We start from the raw sequence: 18324 nt of genomic DNA, 5'->3' as shown, positions 1-18324 counted from the left end.
CACTCTGCCAGAAGCCACCAAAAAGCTGTTATATTAGCCACACCACCAGAGGCCACCGGACGTCCGTCACAGTACTGGTCAATACTGGCCGCACCACCAGTAGCCGACGAACACCCATCGTTGTCGTTATCGACGCCAACCACACTGCCAGTGGACAATGAACATCCGTCGTTATCATTGTTGAAGCGAAAATTTGATTTATCATAGTGGAAATAAACTGGAAGAGCTGAGCAAGTCGTCAGTCATTCCTTGTCAAATCAATCACATGAAACATTGACCCTCAGATTCTCAGGAGGCATGCATGCGAAGTGTCCATGATAGGCCAAAATGGTTGACTGCATGCAAGTATGCAAGAGTGGTGTTCACACAATCTAACTGAGGTGCCTGATGTTATGATTACACTTCCACTGCCAGACACCTGATTACCCTCTCACATGCCTGACTCAATCAGCCTGTTCACCTGAACAACCTGCTAACCACCACCAAGGTGTGCCAAGTAGCTGGAATCCATGGGATGAAGTCCTTCCCACCTTAACATCTATGAATACAATGAATAAGACAAACTAGTGTGAAGAACTAGATACTCTGGTTCAACCATATACAGTCGTGTATAAATATATAAACAAAGGGTGGGAAAAGGCAGCACAAACCGGAGTATTTCAGGGTGAAACTGTTAATTGCCAGGCCCTCCTTTCGCATCATGGAAGCGATGCAGGACTGCACTCTGCAAGAGAAACCAAGGAATGTCTGGATCAGGTTAAAACGTTATTCACTCAACTGAAGCATGGAGTTATCAACAAAAACCCTTTTGCAAAAGAGGAAAGATTGGTGGAAAATAATTTTCCCCAAGACAGAATTATTCACACGGCTGATGTGTTTATGCATAAAGCCAAACCTATAAGATGCGAGTTGGATAGCTCAGATGTTCATTCGCTTCAAAGGCAGCAGGGTGGCCGAGTGGATGTCAAAGCACCCGGTCGCTAAAAAGTTTCCAGTCAATCGATCTCGGCAGGCCAGCAGACATGCCTACCCACTTTTATTATTTTTATTAATTTTGTACAACATTCAATATCTCTTGCAAGACTTTTCCTGAATACATTACAAGATTGTAGCACTGTGCGCTGCTCAAGATTTTAGGCCTTGCAGCCCACGAGCTCAATTCACCAGATAGAAAGATGACCAAGACTGCTTGGGCATGATAGTCGAGCCTATGGTCTGCAAGGTTTCAGAGAAATTACATGGTATGCTGCAAGGTTTGAGAGAAATGTTACAAATAGCATTTTGAAACATGATTTGTTGTGGCTGCAGATGCCACACAGAATCTGTGCATTCTTAACTAATTACGTTTAAATTAGACAACTTTGTACTAACTTAATGATTGGGGTGGGGGGTGGGGGTGGGGAACCCTGAATGATTTGGGAAACATAGATTACCTTCAAAATGAGAATTAACAAACAATATTAAAGTAGAAGTGTGTGTGTGGTCTCACACATTCGCTCACTAACACACAAACCAATTACAATAGCCTCTCCCTTCATGCAAGGTTTTGATAACACTGTCAAACCTTGATGGCAAGCTTCATCGAAGGTGGGAAGTGCAACTCCTGCTATTTCTTTGTTTCCAGACAATATGCTGACGTCGAAAGTCCCATTTTTAAAAATTGAAAAGGCACTGTGACAATAACTGCAGTGCGTTTGTTGTCGAGATGAAAGCCCCATCTTGACAACAAACACACTGTGGCCATCTCCGAAGGGAATTATACATTTGTGTATCCTTGTACACATATCTGAGAGTTGAAACAGACAACAAACTATAACAGGATTCCCAACTCATAAGAGTAGCGTCCAAAGTGAGTAAGGTACCAGGCTTCCTGAAATGGAACTTTTGATCAACCACAAGGAAAGTGAAATAGCAAGCGTACATAGGCCACTTCATAATGATTCGCTAATTTCTCTGCTACTGTGCTAAATGCTTTATTGGGGGTTAGGGGAGATCTGAATTTTGATGGGGCCAGACACCCAAATGTTTTTGGAAGCCAGCAACGCCTCTGCACTCAGGAAGCAAGATGGACCGAGAATCAAGTCCAGACAAAATTGAAGATCTAGCAATGATGCATTTTCTTCTGTGTTACTATATTGCTCAGAGTGCTGGATCCCACAAAAGAAACATTGGAGTAAACCTGATGCATTCCATCACAGGTGTGTGAGAACCGTTCTTATCCCAATGGTACACACCCCTCAGCTGCCAGACCAGTTTCATCACTTATTGGCGAATCATCAGCGACAGCGCAGATAGAAATGCATACCAACGAGGCTCCCAAGCATTTACCACGAACAAACGTCGAAAGCAGTCAATATGCAAATGATAAAGAAAGACCCATCCACATCTCTCACCTTTGAATGGAGGAAATAACCAATCAGCTCTCACCTAATCAATTAAACCCAGGTGGCTAGGATTATAAAAAAATAAATAGACTCCTCCCATGCTCTTCAAGCCGAAGAAGCTGCAGAAAGCAACAAAGAAAGGCTACCAAGGTATGTCTGCTGTCGCTAATGACTCGCCATAAAGCGATGAAACTGGTCCGGCAGCTGAGGGGGTGTGTAGCATTGGGATTCTCATGTGTGTGCTATTTGTGAACATCTTTACAGCTGTAGAGGAACTCTGGGAAGGGTTTGAAATAGTAGAGGGCTTACCTTGGTAGCCTTTCTTGGTTTCTGTATGCAACTTCTTTGGCTGGAAGAGTATGGGAGTCGTCGATTTATTTATATAATAAATGTACGGCCAGACACCGGTACCTGGTCTATGAGCTTATTTTCGGAGAAATAACCTAAAAATGGTACGTGCTGCTTTATTGCTTGACGCTCAGCATTTAAAAGGATAAGGAATAGATAAAGAATGCTGGGAAGGCAATGGCAAACCACCCAGGATAACCCTTGCCAAGAAACTGCTTTGTGTGCTGATGCTTTCATTTGAGGTTCACTAGGGTCATACCAGTTATTAAAAATTACCCCCGTGTGGGGGTGATGGTCATCTCTATAATACCACAAGTTCTCAATGTTCAGTTATGACCGAAGACTACTGCGCAGTTCTACTGCGCAGCTCGAACTGCACAGTTTGGTTAAAGATGACTCGGCATTTTGGCGCACGCACGAAATTATATTTTGAAAATAAATGCCGGCGTTTACATATCGGGTTTTGAAACTTTTGCACCTTCGGCGGAAAATGTATAAATATAAAAGGCTAAAAATGTGTTTTATATTTATATTTCATTTCTCCTTCCTTCCTTCTTTGCGAATCGCATTGGCGTTTTTGGCCATCTTCCAGATCACGTGACGATCAAACGGGAAGGAAATTCAAAAATCTGTCCGGTTAGATACAAGATAATATTTTTTACTATCATAATCAATAAACAGTTGCCGAATATCTTGTAGAATGGCAGACTAGATAGGTTTTGAAAATGACGATTTTTATAACTTACGTGACTTCGTGACCTTGACCCTGACCTTGAACCCGGACAAAAGTTATATCGTTGTGCAACACTCATCGACCTCTACCCACATACTAAGTTTCATCAAGATCGGAAAGAAAAATTGTTGACGGACGGACGGACGGACATTTGGTCCGGCTTTATTAGGTCATCTCGGTAGAGATGACCTAAAAATGAAAAAACGTGCAGGGATGGAATCCCCAAAAAACAACCAAACGAGGAAGGAAGGAATGACAAGTAATGACAAGTTCGGAATGATACCACAATAGAACACCACAATCATTTTACAGATTGCAAATTACCATCACATCTTTTGACATTTTGCTGTCTCAATCCCACAAAAATAAAATAAAACTAGAACTGCCACTTTATAACTGCTGGCAGTGATGACCTGGTACCCAGACGTCTGCCTTTGATACAACATGAGACAGATGATAATTCCAAAGTTTCGCTTCTATAGGATGTGATTCCAGAGAAAACATTATTTAATAGTGATACAAATACAAACCTGCTTCGACACAGCGCGGGACTGACGAGTTACAAACCGGGTAGCACAAAGTGTTCAATCTATGTATTCCGTATGCAGTTAGCCCTTTTTCCTGGGGACATTGGCGGTATCAATTGAATTGCTATTCCTGTACCCTCAAATGCTTTCAGGTGCAGCCAAGTGAGCCTTCTGGAAAAAAAAACAAAATCTAAAAATTCTCAGATTCAAATAATTAAATAATTCTGCCTGCTAAACCGCATGGCCGATCAGGTTGAAATTTTAAACCTATGTTTCGCATGTAGGCTAGATAATAATTGTGAAGTTTCACATATATTGACACAGCGGTTCCAGAGTAAATATTACTTAATATTCCCCCTTCAATCCAACATGGCTGCCAAACCCTGGGGCTGATCTAGTTGAAATTTAAACCCTTAATTCCACATGAAGGTTCCATCATAACTCTGAAGATTCACATTTATTGATGCAGCAGTTCCAGAGTAAACATTAATTAATATTTTTCCTTCAATCCAATATGGCTGTCAAACCATGTGTCGTACATCAAAAGGGGGGGGGAGGAGAACTTTTTGTTCGTCATGGAGAGGCAGTCATACATGTGGAGTTTCGCCTTGATCTGTTCAGCCGTTTCAGAGAAGAAGACTTTTAAAGATATTAATTTTCAATCCAATATGGCTACCGTACCATGTGACCTAGTACAACATAAATTTAAATTTTCTCTCATGGGGAAGTGGATCATGCTTGTTAAGTTTTGTGTTGATCAGACAAGGTGAGTTTTGCTATCCAAGATGGAGGCCAAACCATGTGACTTGTGACATCATAATTTTTAGCATATATGCAGAAATGGTTGTGTATGATAGTTCCCAAGTTTCACTTCAATAGGATAAGTGGTTCCAGAGAAAACATTATTTAATATATTTCTTGAATCCAACATGGCTGCCAAACCATGTGACCTATCAATTATTAACAAACTTATATTCCCTACCCGTGTGCAATACGTATGTGAAGTTTCCCTTTGATCTGACCAGCCATTCTTGGGAAGATGATGTTTGAATGTTTTAGGGTAAATTCAATATGGCTGCCAAACCATGTGACCTATCAATTAGAAATTAACAAACTTGTGAAAGGATGTCTTGGGGAATGTGTCTGTGAATTTTTGCCTCAATCTGTCCAGCTGTTCTGGAGAAGATTTTAAAAATTTATTAATTTTCAATCCAATATGGCTGATGAACCATGTGACCTATGACATCATAAATTTACATTCTGCTTCCAATCGTGTCGCACTGTAGTGGAACACGTGTGTGAAGTTTCGTGTTAATCGGATAAGGTGTGTTTTTCTATCAAAGATGGCCACCAAACAATGTGACTTGTGACGTCATAATTTTTACCATGCGTGCATACACGATGGAAGATGATAGTTGCAAATTTTCGCTTCGATAGATTAAGCAGTTACAGGGAAAACATTATTTAATATTTTTTCTTAAATCCAACATGGCTGCCAAACCATGTGACCTATCAATTATTCATTAACAAACTTATATTCCCTACCCGTGCAGAATACACTTGTGAAGTTTCCCCTTGATTTGACCAGCCGTTCTGGAGAAGATGATGTTTGAAAGTTTTAAGGTCAATTCAATATGGCTGCCAAACCATGTGACATCAACAAGAAATTAACAAACTTGTGAAAGGATGTCAAGGGGAAGGTGTGTAAAGTTTCACCTCAATCTGTCCAGCCATTCTGGAGAAGATTAAAAAAAATTTTTCAAAACAAAATGGCTGCTGAACTGTCACCTATGATGTCATAATAATTTTTTTCTACGGTGATTTGTTGTGTAGATGACGTTCAAGAAATTTCACATTTTTCCCATGCAGCGTTCTACTTGACGAATTTTCACCGGGATACCGCTTCACTGATGGCGTCAGGAAAAATCACCCGTATTCCCCATGGGGAGCTTATTAAAATGCATGTAGCAAAAAAAATTTCCATTGCACCGTTTCAGAGATACAGAGGTCCAAAGTTTATTGTTTTTTTCAGGATGGCGCCCGTACCACGTGACCTATGATGTCATAATTATCACTTAAATATGCTATCAAAAATCATACATACTATGGTGAAAATTTCATGTCGATCGGACTTTCCGTTCCTGAGAAAATGATTTTTAAAGCAAAAAAGCCCACAAGTTGCCGGCGGAAAAAGAAAAATAAGAAATAAGAAATAAACAGAAGGAAAACAATAGGTTACCCAGTCCATCAGACTGGGTACCCTAATAAATACATAATTACACCAATCGACAAACGACCTCGAACATAGGCATCTTCACACAATTGTTACTATTGCCACCTATAACCAAAATGTCAAAATATGTGACAGTAATCCGTAAAAGGATTGTGATGATGTATTGTAGTGTCATTCCTACCTTGTCTGGTTGTTTTTTGGGGGGATTCCATCCCTACATGTTTTTTTTTCATTTTTAAAAAAAATGTTTTTTTCTGACTTGTAGAAAGAAGCATAAAAGTATATCAGCATAAGAGACACCTGTCAGATAGCAGCGTGGAGCAGTGAGTGATATGCTAGAGTTAGTCTGCCATAGATGGTTCTGCAGCAGAAGTGGTTTATCCTTGCATGTAACCCAGATGTAACCCAGAACAAAGCAGTGAATAGGTAAAATGTGTGTGTGAACATGCCACAGCTCTTCATGAACCTGAGATTTTAAAAATAAAATGCCTTCACACAGGTTTGGAATTAGGCATGCAAACAGTGGTCTATGCTGATACAACAGATATCAGGCTATCACACTATCAGTATCGATTACTTATGTCTGGCATGTAACCTTTGTTGAGTAGTGTCGTAAAAATAGCCATTCTGGCTGCTCGAACAAACAAGCCACATGTCTCACAGTGCCTTGTATATTTTCACCTTGTCAGACGAGGTGAGTAGAAAACACATAATTATGATCGGAAGAGAGTTGGGTTCTTGAAAAGTTACATTTGGGTGTGAACAAAGGCAAAAATAGATTAAATTAATTTATTATAATCCTTATGCATACAATTTTCTCCTATATTGAGAAGGTTTGGTGAACAAAAAGCGCAGTTTGAGTGGTGCTAAGAATGTGTCAGTCTCAGTCACATTGTCTTCATAACCGTGATATAATCCAAAGACGAGCGATCAAAGCTCGTGGAGTGTAACGTTGATTGAGAGTGCTGGTAAAACTTTCAAAAGCTACACTTGAACACTGCTTGCCAGTCTGTACACTCCAAGAAAAAAGTCAAACAAGTGAACACAGGACTATTCAGAAGGTCCTAAAAGAACCATCACACACGAGTTTGACAAACCTGTAGCAGCCGTCCACCTTGGGCTCATTATAGAGGGTGGCGAAATGTGCGTCTTGTAAGTAGTGGAAAACAGCATACATGGTACTGCTCTGCACGCAATTTCTGAACCACTCCACCTGCTGCCTCGTCCAAGCCACTCCCTGTGCCGGAGACACCTGTAATGCACCATGTGACCTATGCAATTCAGACACGGCTTGCAATTCTCACCATGGTCCACTTGAAAACTATTTTCAGTACAGCAATGAAATTGTCTGCAGTGAAATGCTGTGATTGTCAATGTAATGCATTATGAACGTTCACTGGTGCTGTATGATGCAACGATTCTCCTTTGAAGTCATTCCTTCATGCACATTCAAAAATGTCACCATTACTTATCTGGTCAGTGCATTAAAGCAATCAAGCTGTGGAACACAAGCACCTCTTGTGAAAGGGCTTTCAGATATTCTCCAGCCCAGGGGTTCTCAACCAGGGGGGAATTCCCCCCCCCACCCCCTTGGGGGAAATTTTGGGGTTTCAGGGGAGAATTGAGACCACAGATTGGCACTCAAACTGTTGGAATATTGATCTTTTATTTCTACAATATTTCTACATTTCTACAATAATTTATTTCTACAATAATGTCTGCAATTTCTACAATATTTCTACAAAATACAATTCTACAGATTTTACATAATTTCCAGGACATCACACTTTATTGAATAAGGTGTGATGTCCTGTAGATTATGTACAATCTGTAGAATTGTAGTTTGTTTTTAATGTAATCTGTGACATTCAATAAACTTTAATGAATGTCACAGATTAAATTAAAAATAAAGATAAATATTTCACTTCTTTATCTGTGGAAATATTCCAGTTATAGTTATCTTTGATTTATTCTTGTTTTAAATTCACATAATTTGGAGCCCATCATGAGTGTCAAAAAAGAGGGTACGATGATTCATATATTCAATATGGATTCACATCCATCATCATCAATGGAGAAGAAAGGCCTCAATGTGTTATTTGTAGCAAAGCTTTGTCAAATGATTCTATGAAACCAACAAAGTTGAAGCAACATTTGCAGAATGTTCATCCTCAAAACAAGGACAAGGACAAAAGCTTTTTTGTACGTCATGGGAATGCTCTCAAAAAGATGAAGCTGGATTCAACAAGGGCATTCCAACAAATGAACCAAAAGGTTATTGAAGCTTCTTATGTCGTAGCACTGGAGATAGCAAAGCAGAAAAAAACCACATATAATTGGGGAAACTTTGATCAAACATTGCGCTCTCAAAATGGTGGAAATTGTGTTGGGAAATAGATTGGAGAAAAAAACTTGCAGCAGTTTCATTATCAAACAGTACTGTTCAAAGGAGGATCAGCAACATGGCCATTGACATCAAGGATCAGGTTGTGCAGGAGATCAAGTCTGCAGCATTTGGTTTCTTTTTAATTCAACTTGATGAATCGACTGATGTGGCATCGTGTTCCCAGTTGCTGGTGTTTGCAAGATATGTTCACTCAGGTTCATTTAAAGAGGAGTTTCTCTTTTGTTCTCCTCTTAAAACAACTACCAAGGCCTCAGATATCTTGGAAAAGGTTTTATCTTTCTTTGAATCAGAAAATCTTTTGTGGGATAATGTCTGTGGGTGCTGTACAGATGGAGCACCAGTTATGTTGGGGACAAAATCTGGATTTCAAGTTTGTGTGAAAAAGCGAGCTCCAAAAGTGAAAGGCATTCATTATATGATCCATCATCAGGCACTGGCCTCAAAAACACTTCCAGCTCCACAAGGGAAAGTTTTGGATCAAACAATTCAAATTGTGAATTTTGTCATAGGAGGAGCTCTCAACTCATGACTTTTCAAGCAGTATGTATCGACATGGATGCAGGTCATCATTTGCTTATTTTCCACACAAATGTTTGATGGCTTTCAAGAAGAAATTTAACTGAGAGAGTATTTGAGCTTAGAGATGAGCACAAATTATTTTTTGAAGTTCAGGGTAAGATGGAATTTTTTGTCTGGCTGGATGATGAGGAATAGATCATGCGCCTTGCCTATATGGTTGACATTTTTGAGCAGCTGAATAAACTGAATCTTCAGATGCAAGAAAGAACACAACATCATAAAATTCATGGATTCCTTGAAAGCTTTCATGAGGAAGCTGGAAAATTGGAAGAGAAAGGTCTATATCAAAAATGTTGCAATGTTTGAGAAACTGTCATCAATTCTTGTTGCTGGTGGTGAAGAACAAGTGCTTCTAGAATTTGCAAAAAATGGAATTTTGCAGCATTTGACAGCACTGGAAAATGAATTCAGCTGATATTTTCCTAAACTCAGTGATGAGGAGTTGGAATTAGTGTGAAATCCATTTAAATTGAAAGTTGAAAAAGTTCCTGACGATTGTCAAGATGAATTTCTGGAGCAGAAGACTGATTCGGGAGCAAGAGATATGTTCGATGAGAAATCAATCACAGAATTTTGGCCCTTGATGTGCGATTCCGACACAAAAGTGGCAGAAAGAGCTATCCATGTATTGCTTCCATTTGTGTCGACATATCTTTGTGAGTCAGGCTTTTCAACTCTGTTGCAAATGAAAACGAAGCAACGAAGTAGATCGGAGGTTGAAAATGACCTGCGTTGTGCCCTTTCAAGCACTCCTCCGTGTATCCAAGAATTGGCGAAGAAAAACAATCACAGGTTTCTCATTGACTAATTTTCATCAGAAAAAAATGAATTACAATAGCCTGGCATTCTATTGAACTTTTTCGTTTCTTGAAGTATGCTTCAGTAACTTTAGTCTGATAAGTAATTAATTATGAATATAAAAATAACTAAAGCCTGGTGTTGGCTTAGCGGTTAGGGTGGCAGCTTGGGATCCTCAGGTCCTGAGTTCAAGCCCCGTTGGCCGCTGAATTAATACACCAGGGGGTTGACTCAGTGTGTCATCCTTCCGAGGTCAGCAAATTGAGTACCAGCTTTCTGGGATAATTGAGCCATTCGAGTATCCTGCGTCGGAGTGGCGACCTGTCCAGGATTGTGCCCAATAACCCAGGAAACTGCTTCCGCAGCACCAACACTCTCTATAAAGAGTATAGTTCCAATTATTATTATTTTATTATAAAAATAACTACTTTTATTAAAGTTTTAAAATCCATCAATATTTTCTATTGCTATTAAATTTGTAAAACTCCACTATAAAAATAATCCAAGTAAATGTATATATACTAATATAGAAAAAAATATAAGATTTTCAATATTATATGCATATTATTTGGAATGCAACTTTTGAGTCAGACAATCTTGGAAAGGGGGGGAATGACATTCTGACACATGGTGAAAAGGGTGCATGGGGCAAAAAAGGTTGAGAACCACTGCTCCAGACTCTTAAGCAGCATGTCACTCTTAATGGCATCTTTCCAGCTATCCTTATCAAAAACAGCACATTATCCAGAGCTGCACTACAGTCATTCCTTGAAAAATCACGACACAAGGCCTTTGTCCAGAGATCAATGGAGTGCAGCTCTCCGCGATGGACCGGTGCACCAGTCACATATGTTTCTCTGGATTTTGGACAATCTAAAGCTCTCACCATCATTGAAATAATCTGTGATGAGGCTGAAGCACAAAGCTTGTTGCTCTCACATCACAGGCAAGTTGGTATCGGCCACTGTTTTATTGATGGCTCTCCTCCGGTCTAGCTCCCTCTGCTCTCTTAACTCGTCAATCCTCACCAGCTCCTCCAGGACACACATGTTCTTCCACTAACCCCCTCCTGGTTAAACTAACCATTACCAACTCCATAAACACAATTGATTTTAAACAAGGCAAAAAAACAATTTACAGAATAAATAAAAATAAAATTATTCTGCACGCACAAGGAACAAGGAACGATACAGAATTTATGAGACTGGAAACACCCACTACATATGGGAGGGGGGGGGGAATCATTCTAAAATGCCCTCAATTTAAAATAATTTGTATAACTTCAGGGAGTTTTTTTTTTCACAATAACATCCGGTTTTCAAGTTATTCTGTCCAGTGGTGCAGAAATGGATTGGCAGGTATGATAGTTCACCCATTTCTATGATAATTTTGGGTTTTCTTATGATTCCCCACTTTCACTTAAAATAAAAAACACAAGGTAGGAGTGGCCATCCCAGCTTATCAGAATGTTCCCATTGACACCCTGAGTACAACCACCATGCTTCAATGCATTTCGTCCCACAAACAAACAAAATGACACATGTTTATATTTTAGAACAAGCTGGGACTTGCAATAACTCCACCACCAGGATATAGAATGATCTTGGAGATGATATATAGTGTGATCTTGGGGAGGCCTCAGTGCCCTCACATAAAGTGTTTCAGGGTTTACCATGTTTACAAGGATAGATTGTCATCATGAAGGGAAGATAAAACATCCAAATAATACCGTTACATCTTCAGTAGCATGTATGATAACTATCATGAAGACACATTTGCTGCAGACAAACAGGGACAGGCCTTGTAAGTGGCACTCACATAGGCCAGAGATGTAGCGATAGCTTGCTGAGGCAATCTGGCGTATTTGGGCTCCAAGAGGCGGAGTCGGCTCAGTGGCAACCACTCCAGGTTTCCATAATCGATGTACTTTATTTGCACCTTGAGTGCCTGCAAACTCTGCTCATCTGCATCCTCGCAGACAAGCACATGAGGCAAGGAAATTGTGAATGATCTCGGCAAGCACAGAATAAATGGTGAAGGTGATCAAGATAACGGGGATTAAACCGGGCAACAGTGAAGTGATTAGCAAACATTCAGTCATTCAAGTCTTGTGTGTACCTGTGTGTACGTGTACCTGTGTGTACGTGTACGTGTGTGTACGTGCAAGTTGTTGTTGTCTGCTATCTCCACATGTGCGTTGGTTTCAGGAGATGAAACATAGACCAACCACATCTCAAAGTATCCATCTCCGTTTGTGTGTATCGTTGATTGGTATTAACATATGTGGGTTATATAAAGTGAAATGGAGCCCTCCCAGGTCTCAAAGTGTGTGTGTGTGTGTGTGTGTGTGTGTGTGTGTGTGTGTGTGTGTGTGTGTGTGTGTGTGTGTGTGTGTGTGTGTGTGTGTGTGTGTGTGTGTGTGTGTGTGTGTGTGTGTGTGTGTGTGTTCGATTGGTATTGACATATACGAATTTCAGAATGTGGAATGGAGTCCTCCCAGGGTGGGCTCAAACTATCCACCATCATTTCAGTAAGGGATCATGATTCACAGATCAGGCTGTGAAGTTTTCTGTTCTCAAAGTTTTGTGTCGAAGGCTCTCTTCAGGATTGTTACTGAGCCCAGGACAGCTTCCAACTGTAGTTTGTTTGTACTAATATTCCCAGGGATAGTTTTTAATATCTCTGAGGTTTTCCGTCATCATTCCCATAACTGAAACTCTCACTGGTACAACTTTGGCATTCTCCAGCTTCCAGGATCTTTTCACTTCATTTTTGAGGTCATGGTATTTGGTCATTTTCTTGATATCTGCATCGATTAGTCCAAAATCACTGCTATTAACACCTCAATTAGCAATGTCTTCTCTTATTTGTATCCAAGTATGATATCTGGTCGCAATGCTTTGTTTTTGACGTTCACACTCAATGGAATCATGAGGTCACACATGAGCGGTACTTCCCTCCATCCTCCCCGATCCTCTCCTCCCCTCCCCCCTCTGCACCCTCCTAATCTTCCTCTTCCTCCATTCCCTCCCTCCTTCCTCTCCCCCTCGACTATCCCTCCTCTTCTTCCCCCACTCCTCTCCTTCCCTCCTCTCCCTCCATCTCCCCTCCCCTCTCTTCATCCTCCCTCCCTCCTCTCCACTACTACCTCCCTCCTCTCCACCTCCTTCACTCCCTCTCCCCTCCCTCCTCCCCTCCTATCCCTCTCCCCTCCCTCCTCCCCTCCTATCCCTCCCCACCCCTTTCCCTTCTCCTCTCCTCCCTCAATCCTCTCCTCCTCCTCCTCCCTCTCCTTCTCTATCACCCTTCTCCTCCCTCTCCTTCTCTCTCACCCTCCTCCCTCTCTCCTTCTCTCTCACACCCTCCTCCTCCTCCACCCATCCTCTCCCACCTTCCTACTCCTCCCTCCATTCTCTCCCCCCTCCCCTCCCCGCTCCTCGCTCCCTCTTCCTTCTCCTCTCTCACCCTCCCTTCTCCTCTCTCTCCCCTACCTCCTCTCCCCCTCGCTTCTCCCACACTCCCTCCTCTCCTCCCCCCCCCACTACCTCTTCTCCCCCAATCCCTCCCTCCACTCCTCTCCTCTCGAACAACACCGGTCATAAGTTTTAGAACACCCTCATTTTTCCAGTTTTTACTGAAATTTAAGCAGTTTAATGTTTCAATGTACTCTGAAATTAAAGCATAGAACAAACAAACAATTGCAGATAAAAAGAAATCATGGAATCGTTTTGCTGAACAAAATTTAATCTAAATTTTTGACTCATCAAAGTAGCCACCTTTTACAGATATAACAGCCGAACATACTCGTGGCATTCTTTCTACAATGAAAATCAATTATTGTTCGGAAAGTTCTTCCCAACACTGTTGCAGAAGTTCCCACAAATGTGTTGCACTTGTAGGTTTCTTTGCTTTCACCCTTCTGTCCAGTTTCTCCAAAACCAGCTCGATGGGGTTTAAGTCTGGAAACTAAGCTGATCATTCCATGATTTGAAGCCGACTGTCTTGTTCTTTTCTTCGAAGGTAGTTCTGACATCGCCTGGAGGGATATTTTGGGTCATTATCTTGCTGTAGGATGAACCCCTGACCAACGAGGCGTAGACCAGAGTGTATTGCATGGCGCTGCAAAATGCTGTGGTAGCCATTTTGGTTCAGGGTGCCAGTCACTCTGTGCAAGTCCATGACTCCAGATCCATCAAAAGAGCTCCAGATCATCATGCCTCCTCCTCCATGTTTGACAGTTGGTGTCACATATTGAGGAACCATCCTTTCGCCTACTCGACGGAGTACAAAAACCCTGCGTGATAAACCGAAGATTTCAGATTTTGATTCATCGGTCCATAAGACCTTTTTCCAGTTTTCAGTAGTCCACTGGCGGTGCTTCATGGCCCAGGCAAGCCTCTTTTTCTTATTTTGCCATATTAGCAATGGCTTTCTCACTGCCACTCGACGTGTCAAACCTGCAGCTCGAAGTCTTCTCTTCACAGTTGAAACTGAGATTTCCTTACTTCGACCAGTGTTGAGCTGTGCTTGAAGCTGCTGTCCTGTAAGCCGCCGATCACGCAAGCTGTTGACTCTCAGAAACTTGTCTTCTGATTGTGTAGTGGCTTTGGGTCTGCCAGACCTCTTCCTGTCAGTTTCCTCCAGTTTCCAAGTGCCTTTTGATGGTGTAAGAAACTGTACTCACTGACACATTGGCTTCTGTGCAATATCTCTAAAGGAAAGACCGACACTTTTAAGGATTATAATGGTCTGTCTATCTTCCTTTGTTAATTGTCTTTTTCTCGCCATTATGATAGCAATATACTACTTCCTGCAGTGCAATATTGTCCAAATAATGCATCAGAGGGTGCAGCAACACAGTCTGTTCCAACACTGCTTTTAAACAGACAGAGGGTTTGTAACTAATCAACAAAAGTTGGGACACCTGTAGGAATTGTTTGCATCTGTGGTGTCGTGGCAGAGGTGCAAACAGGCAGACACGAGCCGGAGGGTAACACAACTCCGCTTTATTGTCTCGAGCGAGAGGGTGGGCGAAGGATGCCCGTAGCTCCGCTTTATTACGCACTCGATGCACTCTACAGGCACACGACCTACAAGACACTACTAATGATACCACATGCTGCTACTGACGCTACTGGTGCTACAAGTCCCTAGTAGGCGAGTCGTGACATATGAAGCCACAACCACGTGACCACCACCAACCGTGACCTGGGGCTCCTCCCATACAATACACGTTCCGCCCATACACGACAGCATCAACTTTCAAGACTTAATTTACTTCCATTGCTGCAGAACAGCTGCAGTTGCTAACCCATTACTTGTTCCCTGAAAAGGGCCTTTTTAACAACTCTGAAATGTACATTATTTTTCAGTTTTTGGTAATATAAACTTTTTTTTAACCTCTGGCAGTTTACCGCTTAGCTTTGTACTATTGCAGGATGTTAAAAAACCAGTAAAAACTGGAAAAATGGGTGTGTTCTAAAACTGCACAATTGATCAATTCCATAAAATGAAGAGAATTGCAGTTTTTTTATATTAAGCATCAGGACTAGGAGTTAAACAGGAAACAAAATGGAAACAGATAAGAAGGAGGTCTGCTACGCTGAGCTGTAACAAGTCAACGAAATGTCATCTGGTCCTCAATTGACATTTGACGGCATTGCTTTCATCACATCAGAAGTTATTCAATGTAACATGGTGGTGAGTTCACTTTTACAAACCAAAAGTACTGAAATCAGTCAAAGCACAGCCAGCCCTCCCTTCCGTGAACATTCAATAAAGAAAAGACTCACCAAAAGGTAAATGGTTATCATCATCAAAGTCCAGCACCTTAGCTCTGTACCAGTACTCATCCTCCGTGAAGCAGGCCCAAACAAATGATCCCACTGAAGGCAGGAAAAATCTTTCCACTTTTCTCTTGCTGAGCTCCAAACTGAAGAACAACAGTCAAAGCACCAATCTCTCTTAGAAACGACAAGCGGGAACCTGTTGGCACTCTAAAGTCTAAAGGGATATCAACATCACATGGTGTGTAGTTATTATTACAATAGCTAGTGAACGAGCAAATGCAACTGAAAAGATTCCACAAAAACAAAGATTGTCCCATCATGAGATGTTTTTGAGCGAAGCCAGGTTAAATCGTGACTTAGGAAGTCCTTCAACAAGGTGCCTCATGTAATTGAAAACTAAGATGAACAAATTAAAGTTAACTTGGTTTGAGGGATGGGGAGAGGGACGAGGAGGGTGCAGCCAGACTGTAGTTGAAAGGGCTTCACATACGAGCCGGAAGAGAACTGCTGTACCATCGTATTGAAGCAATGCAAACCACTTGTGGTGTCAAATAAAATAAATATTCAAAAAAAACCCAGCAATATGTTCAAACAGACACAATATATGGAACAGCATTAAACAAAAACAAAAAAAGAAACAATATGTAAGATATTATTGAAATCTTAGAGCTGATAAAAGATACGCTATTAACAAATATATGCACACAGGTGTTCTCCCGTCATGTGTGAATTGTAGACTCGATAAGAAAGATGGAAACGTCACCAAATCAAAAGCTCTAGACGAACCAACTCCAAAAGGTATCTGCGGCTCTACCCTTCTCCACCACACACCTCTCTCCGAATCTTCCAACTACCGCTGGTCTCTCCACACACTGCACCACCCTCAAGTCCCTCTTTGAACCAGCTTACCAATCACATGGATTGGCTCAACTACAACAGAGAGTTTAAACCGGACATGTAAATGCATATTCAAATGTCAGGCCCATGCTCAGGAACAATACCCTAACACTTAGTTACAAACAGCATTTTGATTTGTCGTTCAAATGTCGGATACATGATAAACCATGGATGCATGATAAATGGTTCATGCAGGTTGAAAAGAGCGTGATGCTGCTTTTAAACGGGGAGATGATGCATACCACAATGTGCAAAACAAAGTGCAAAAAAAAAATAAAAATTGTTGGCCCCACACTTTTTGAAAAAAAAACAAACAAAAAACCAGGACATTGTATTCGGCTCCATCTGTGTCCATCCATCCATCTGTCTGTCCATCACGTTATCTCCTCCAAAACGGTGGGGCAAGAATTCACGAAACCTGGTATAGTAGGCAGATGCAGACCTGAGATGTTAACTTTCGTTTTATCCGAGAGAGAGAAAAAGCAACCACCACACTTAAATTATTCTAGAGTGCCTTCAGAAGGTATTCACACCCCTTAACTTTTGTCACATTTTGTTGTTACAGCCTGAATTTAAAATGGATTAAACCTAATTTTTTTGTCACTGATCGACACAAACTGGCCAATAATGACAAAGTGAAAATATGTTTTTAGAAACTTTTACAAATTGATTAAAAATGAAAAGCTGAAATGTCTTGCATCAATAAGTATCAACCCCTTTGCTATAACACTCCAAATTGAGCTCAGGTGCATCCAATTTCCTTTGATCATCCTGAAGATGTCTCGACAACTTGATCGGAGTCCACCTGTGGCCAATTCAATTGATTGGACATGATTTATAAAGAAACACACCTTTCTATACGAGCTACCACAGTGGACAGTGCATGTCAGAGCAGAAACTCCAACATGAAGTCCAAGGAACTCTAACTCTGAGACAGAATTGTGAGGAGGCATAGATCTAGGGAAGGGTATAAACATTTTGAGTGTGTTGAAAGTTCCCAAGAGCACAGTGAGCTCCATTATCAGGAAAAGGAAAGAACATGGAACTACCCAGACTCTTCCTAGAGCTGGACGTCCAAACCAAACAAAGAACCTAATGACCAATTTGACACGACTACAGAGTTCCTTCGCTTAGATGAGAGAACCTGCCGGAAGGACAACAATCTCTGCAGCCCTTCACAAATCTAGGCTTGATGGGAGAGTGGTCAGACGGAAGCCACTCTTGAGAAAAAGGCACATGACAGCATGCCTGAAGTTCACAAAAAGGCAAGTGAAAGACTGATAGTATGAGGCAAAACATTCTGTGGTCTGATGAGACGAAAATTGAACACTTTGGCCTGAATGCAAAGCGCTACGTCAGACGGAAACCGAACATAGCTCATCACCCATCGAACACCATCCTGACCATGAAACATGATGGTGGCAGCATCATGCAATGGGGATGCTTTTTAGTGGCAGGGACTGGGAGACTTGAAAGAACAGCGGGAACGATGAATGCAGTGAAATACAGGCAAATCCTTGAACCTGCTTCAGAGTGCAAAAGACTGCGGCAAAGATTTACATTCCAACAGGACAATGACCCCAAGCATATGGCCAAAGCAACACTGCACAGGATAATGACCCCAAGCAT

At 41.3% G+C, this 18324-nt stretch overlaps 1 protein-coding gene across 1 annotated transcript in view; it reads right to left on the bottom strand.

Moving 5' to 3' along the window:
* The window catches only part of LOC147007737 (uncharacterized), an 85156-nt gene that overhangs the window by 30217 nt on the left and 36615 nt on the right, over nt 1–18324 (bottom strand). Inside the window, exons 4-7 of the mRNA XM_085866490.1 lie at nt 15802–15941; nt 11828–11973; nt 7323–7477; nt 651–724 (exon numbers count right to left, since the gene is read on the bottom strand). Coding sequence (XP_085722616.1) covers nt 651–724; nt 7323–7477; nt 11828–11973; nt 15802–15941 — 515 coding nt within the window. The remainder of the gene's footprint in view (nt 1–650; nt 725–7322; nt 7478–11827; nt 11974–15801; nt 15942–18324) is intronic.

The sequence above is a fragment of the Eptatretus burgeri genome, unplaced genomic scaffold (genome assembly GCF_056783735.1).
Source record: "Eptatretus burgeri isolate ZD-2024b unplaced genomic scaffold, Ebu_testis_v1 Ebu_testis_scaffold_32, whole genome shotgun sequence".
Lineage (NCBI taxonomy): Eukaryota > Metazoa > Chordata > Myxini > Myxiniformes > Myxinidae > Eptatretus > Eptatretus burgeri.
This window is presented reverse-complemented; position numbering and strand designations above follow the sequence as displayed.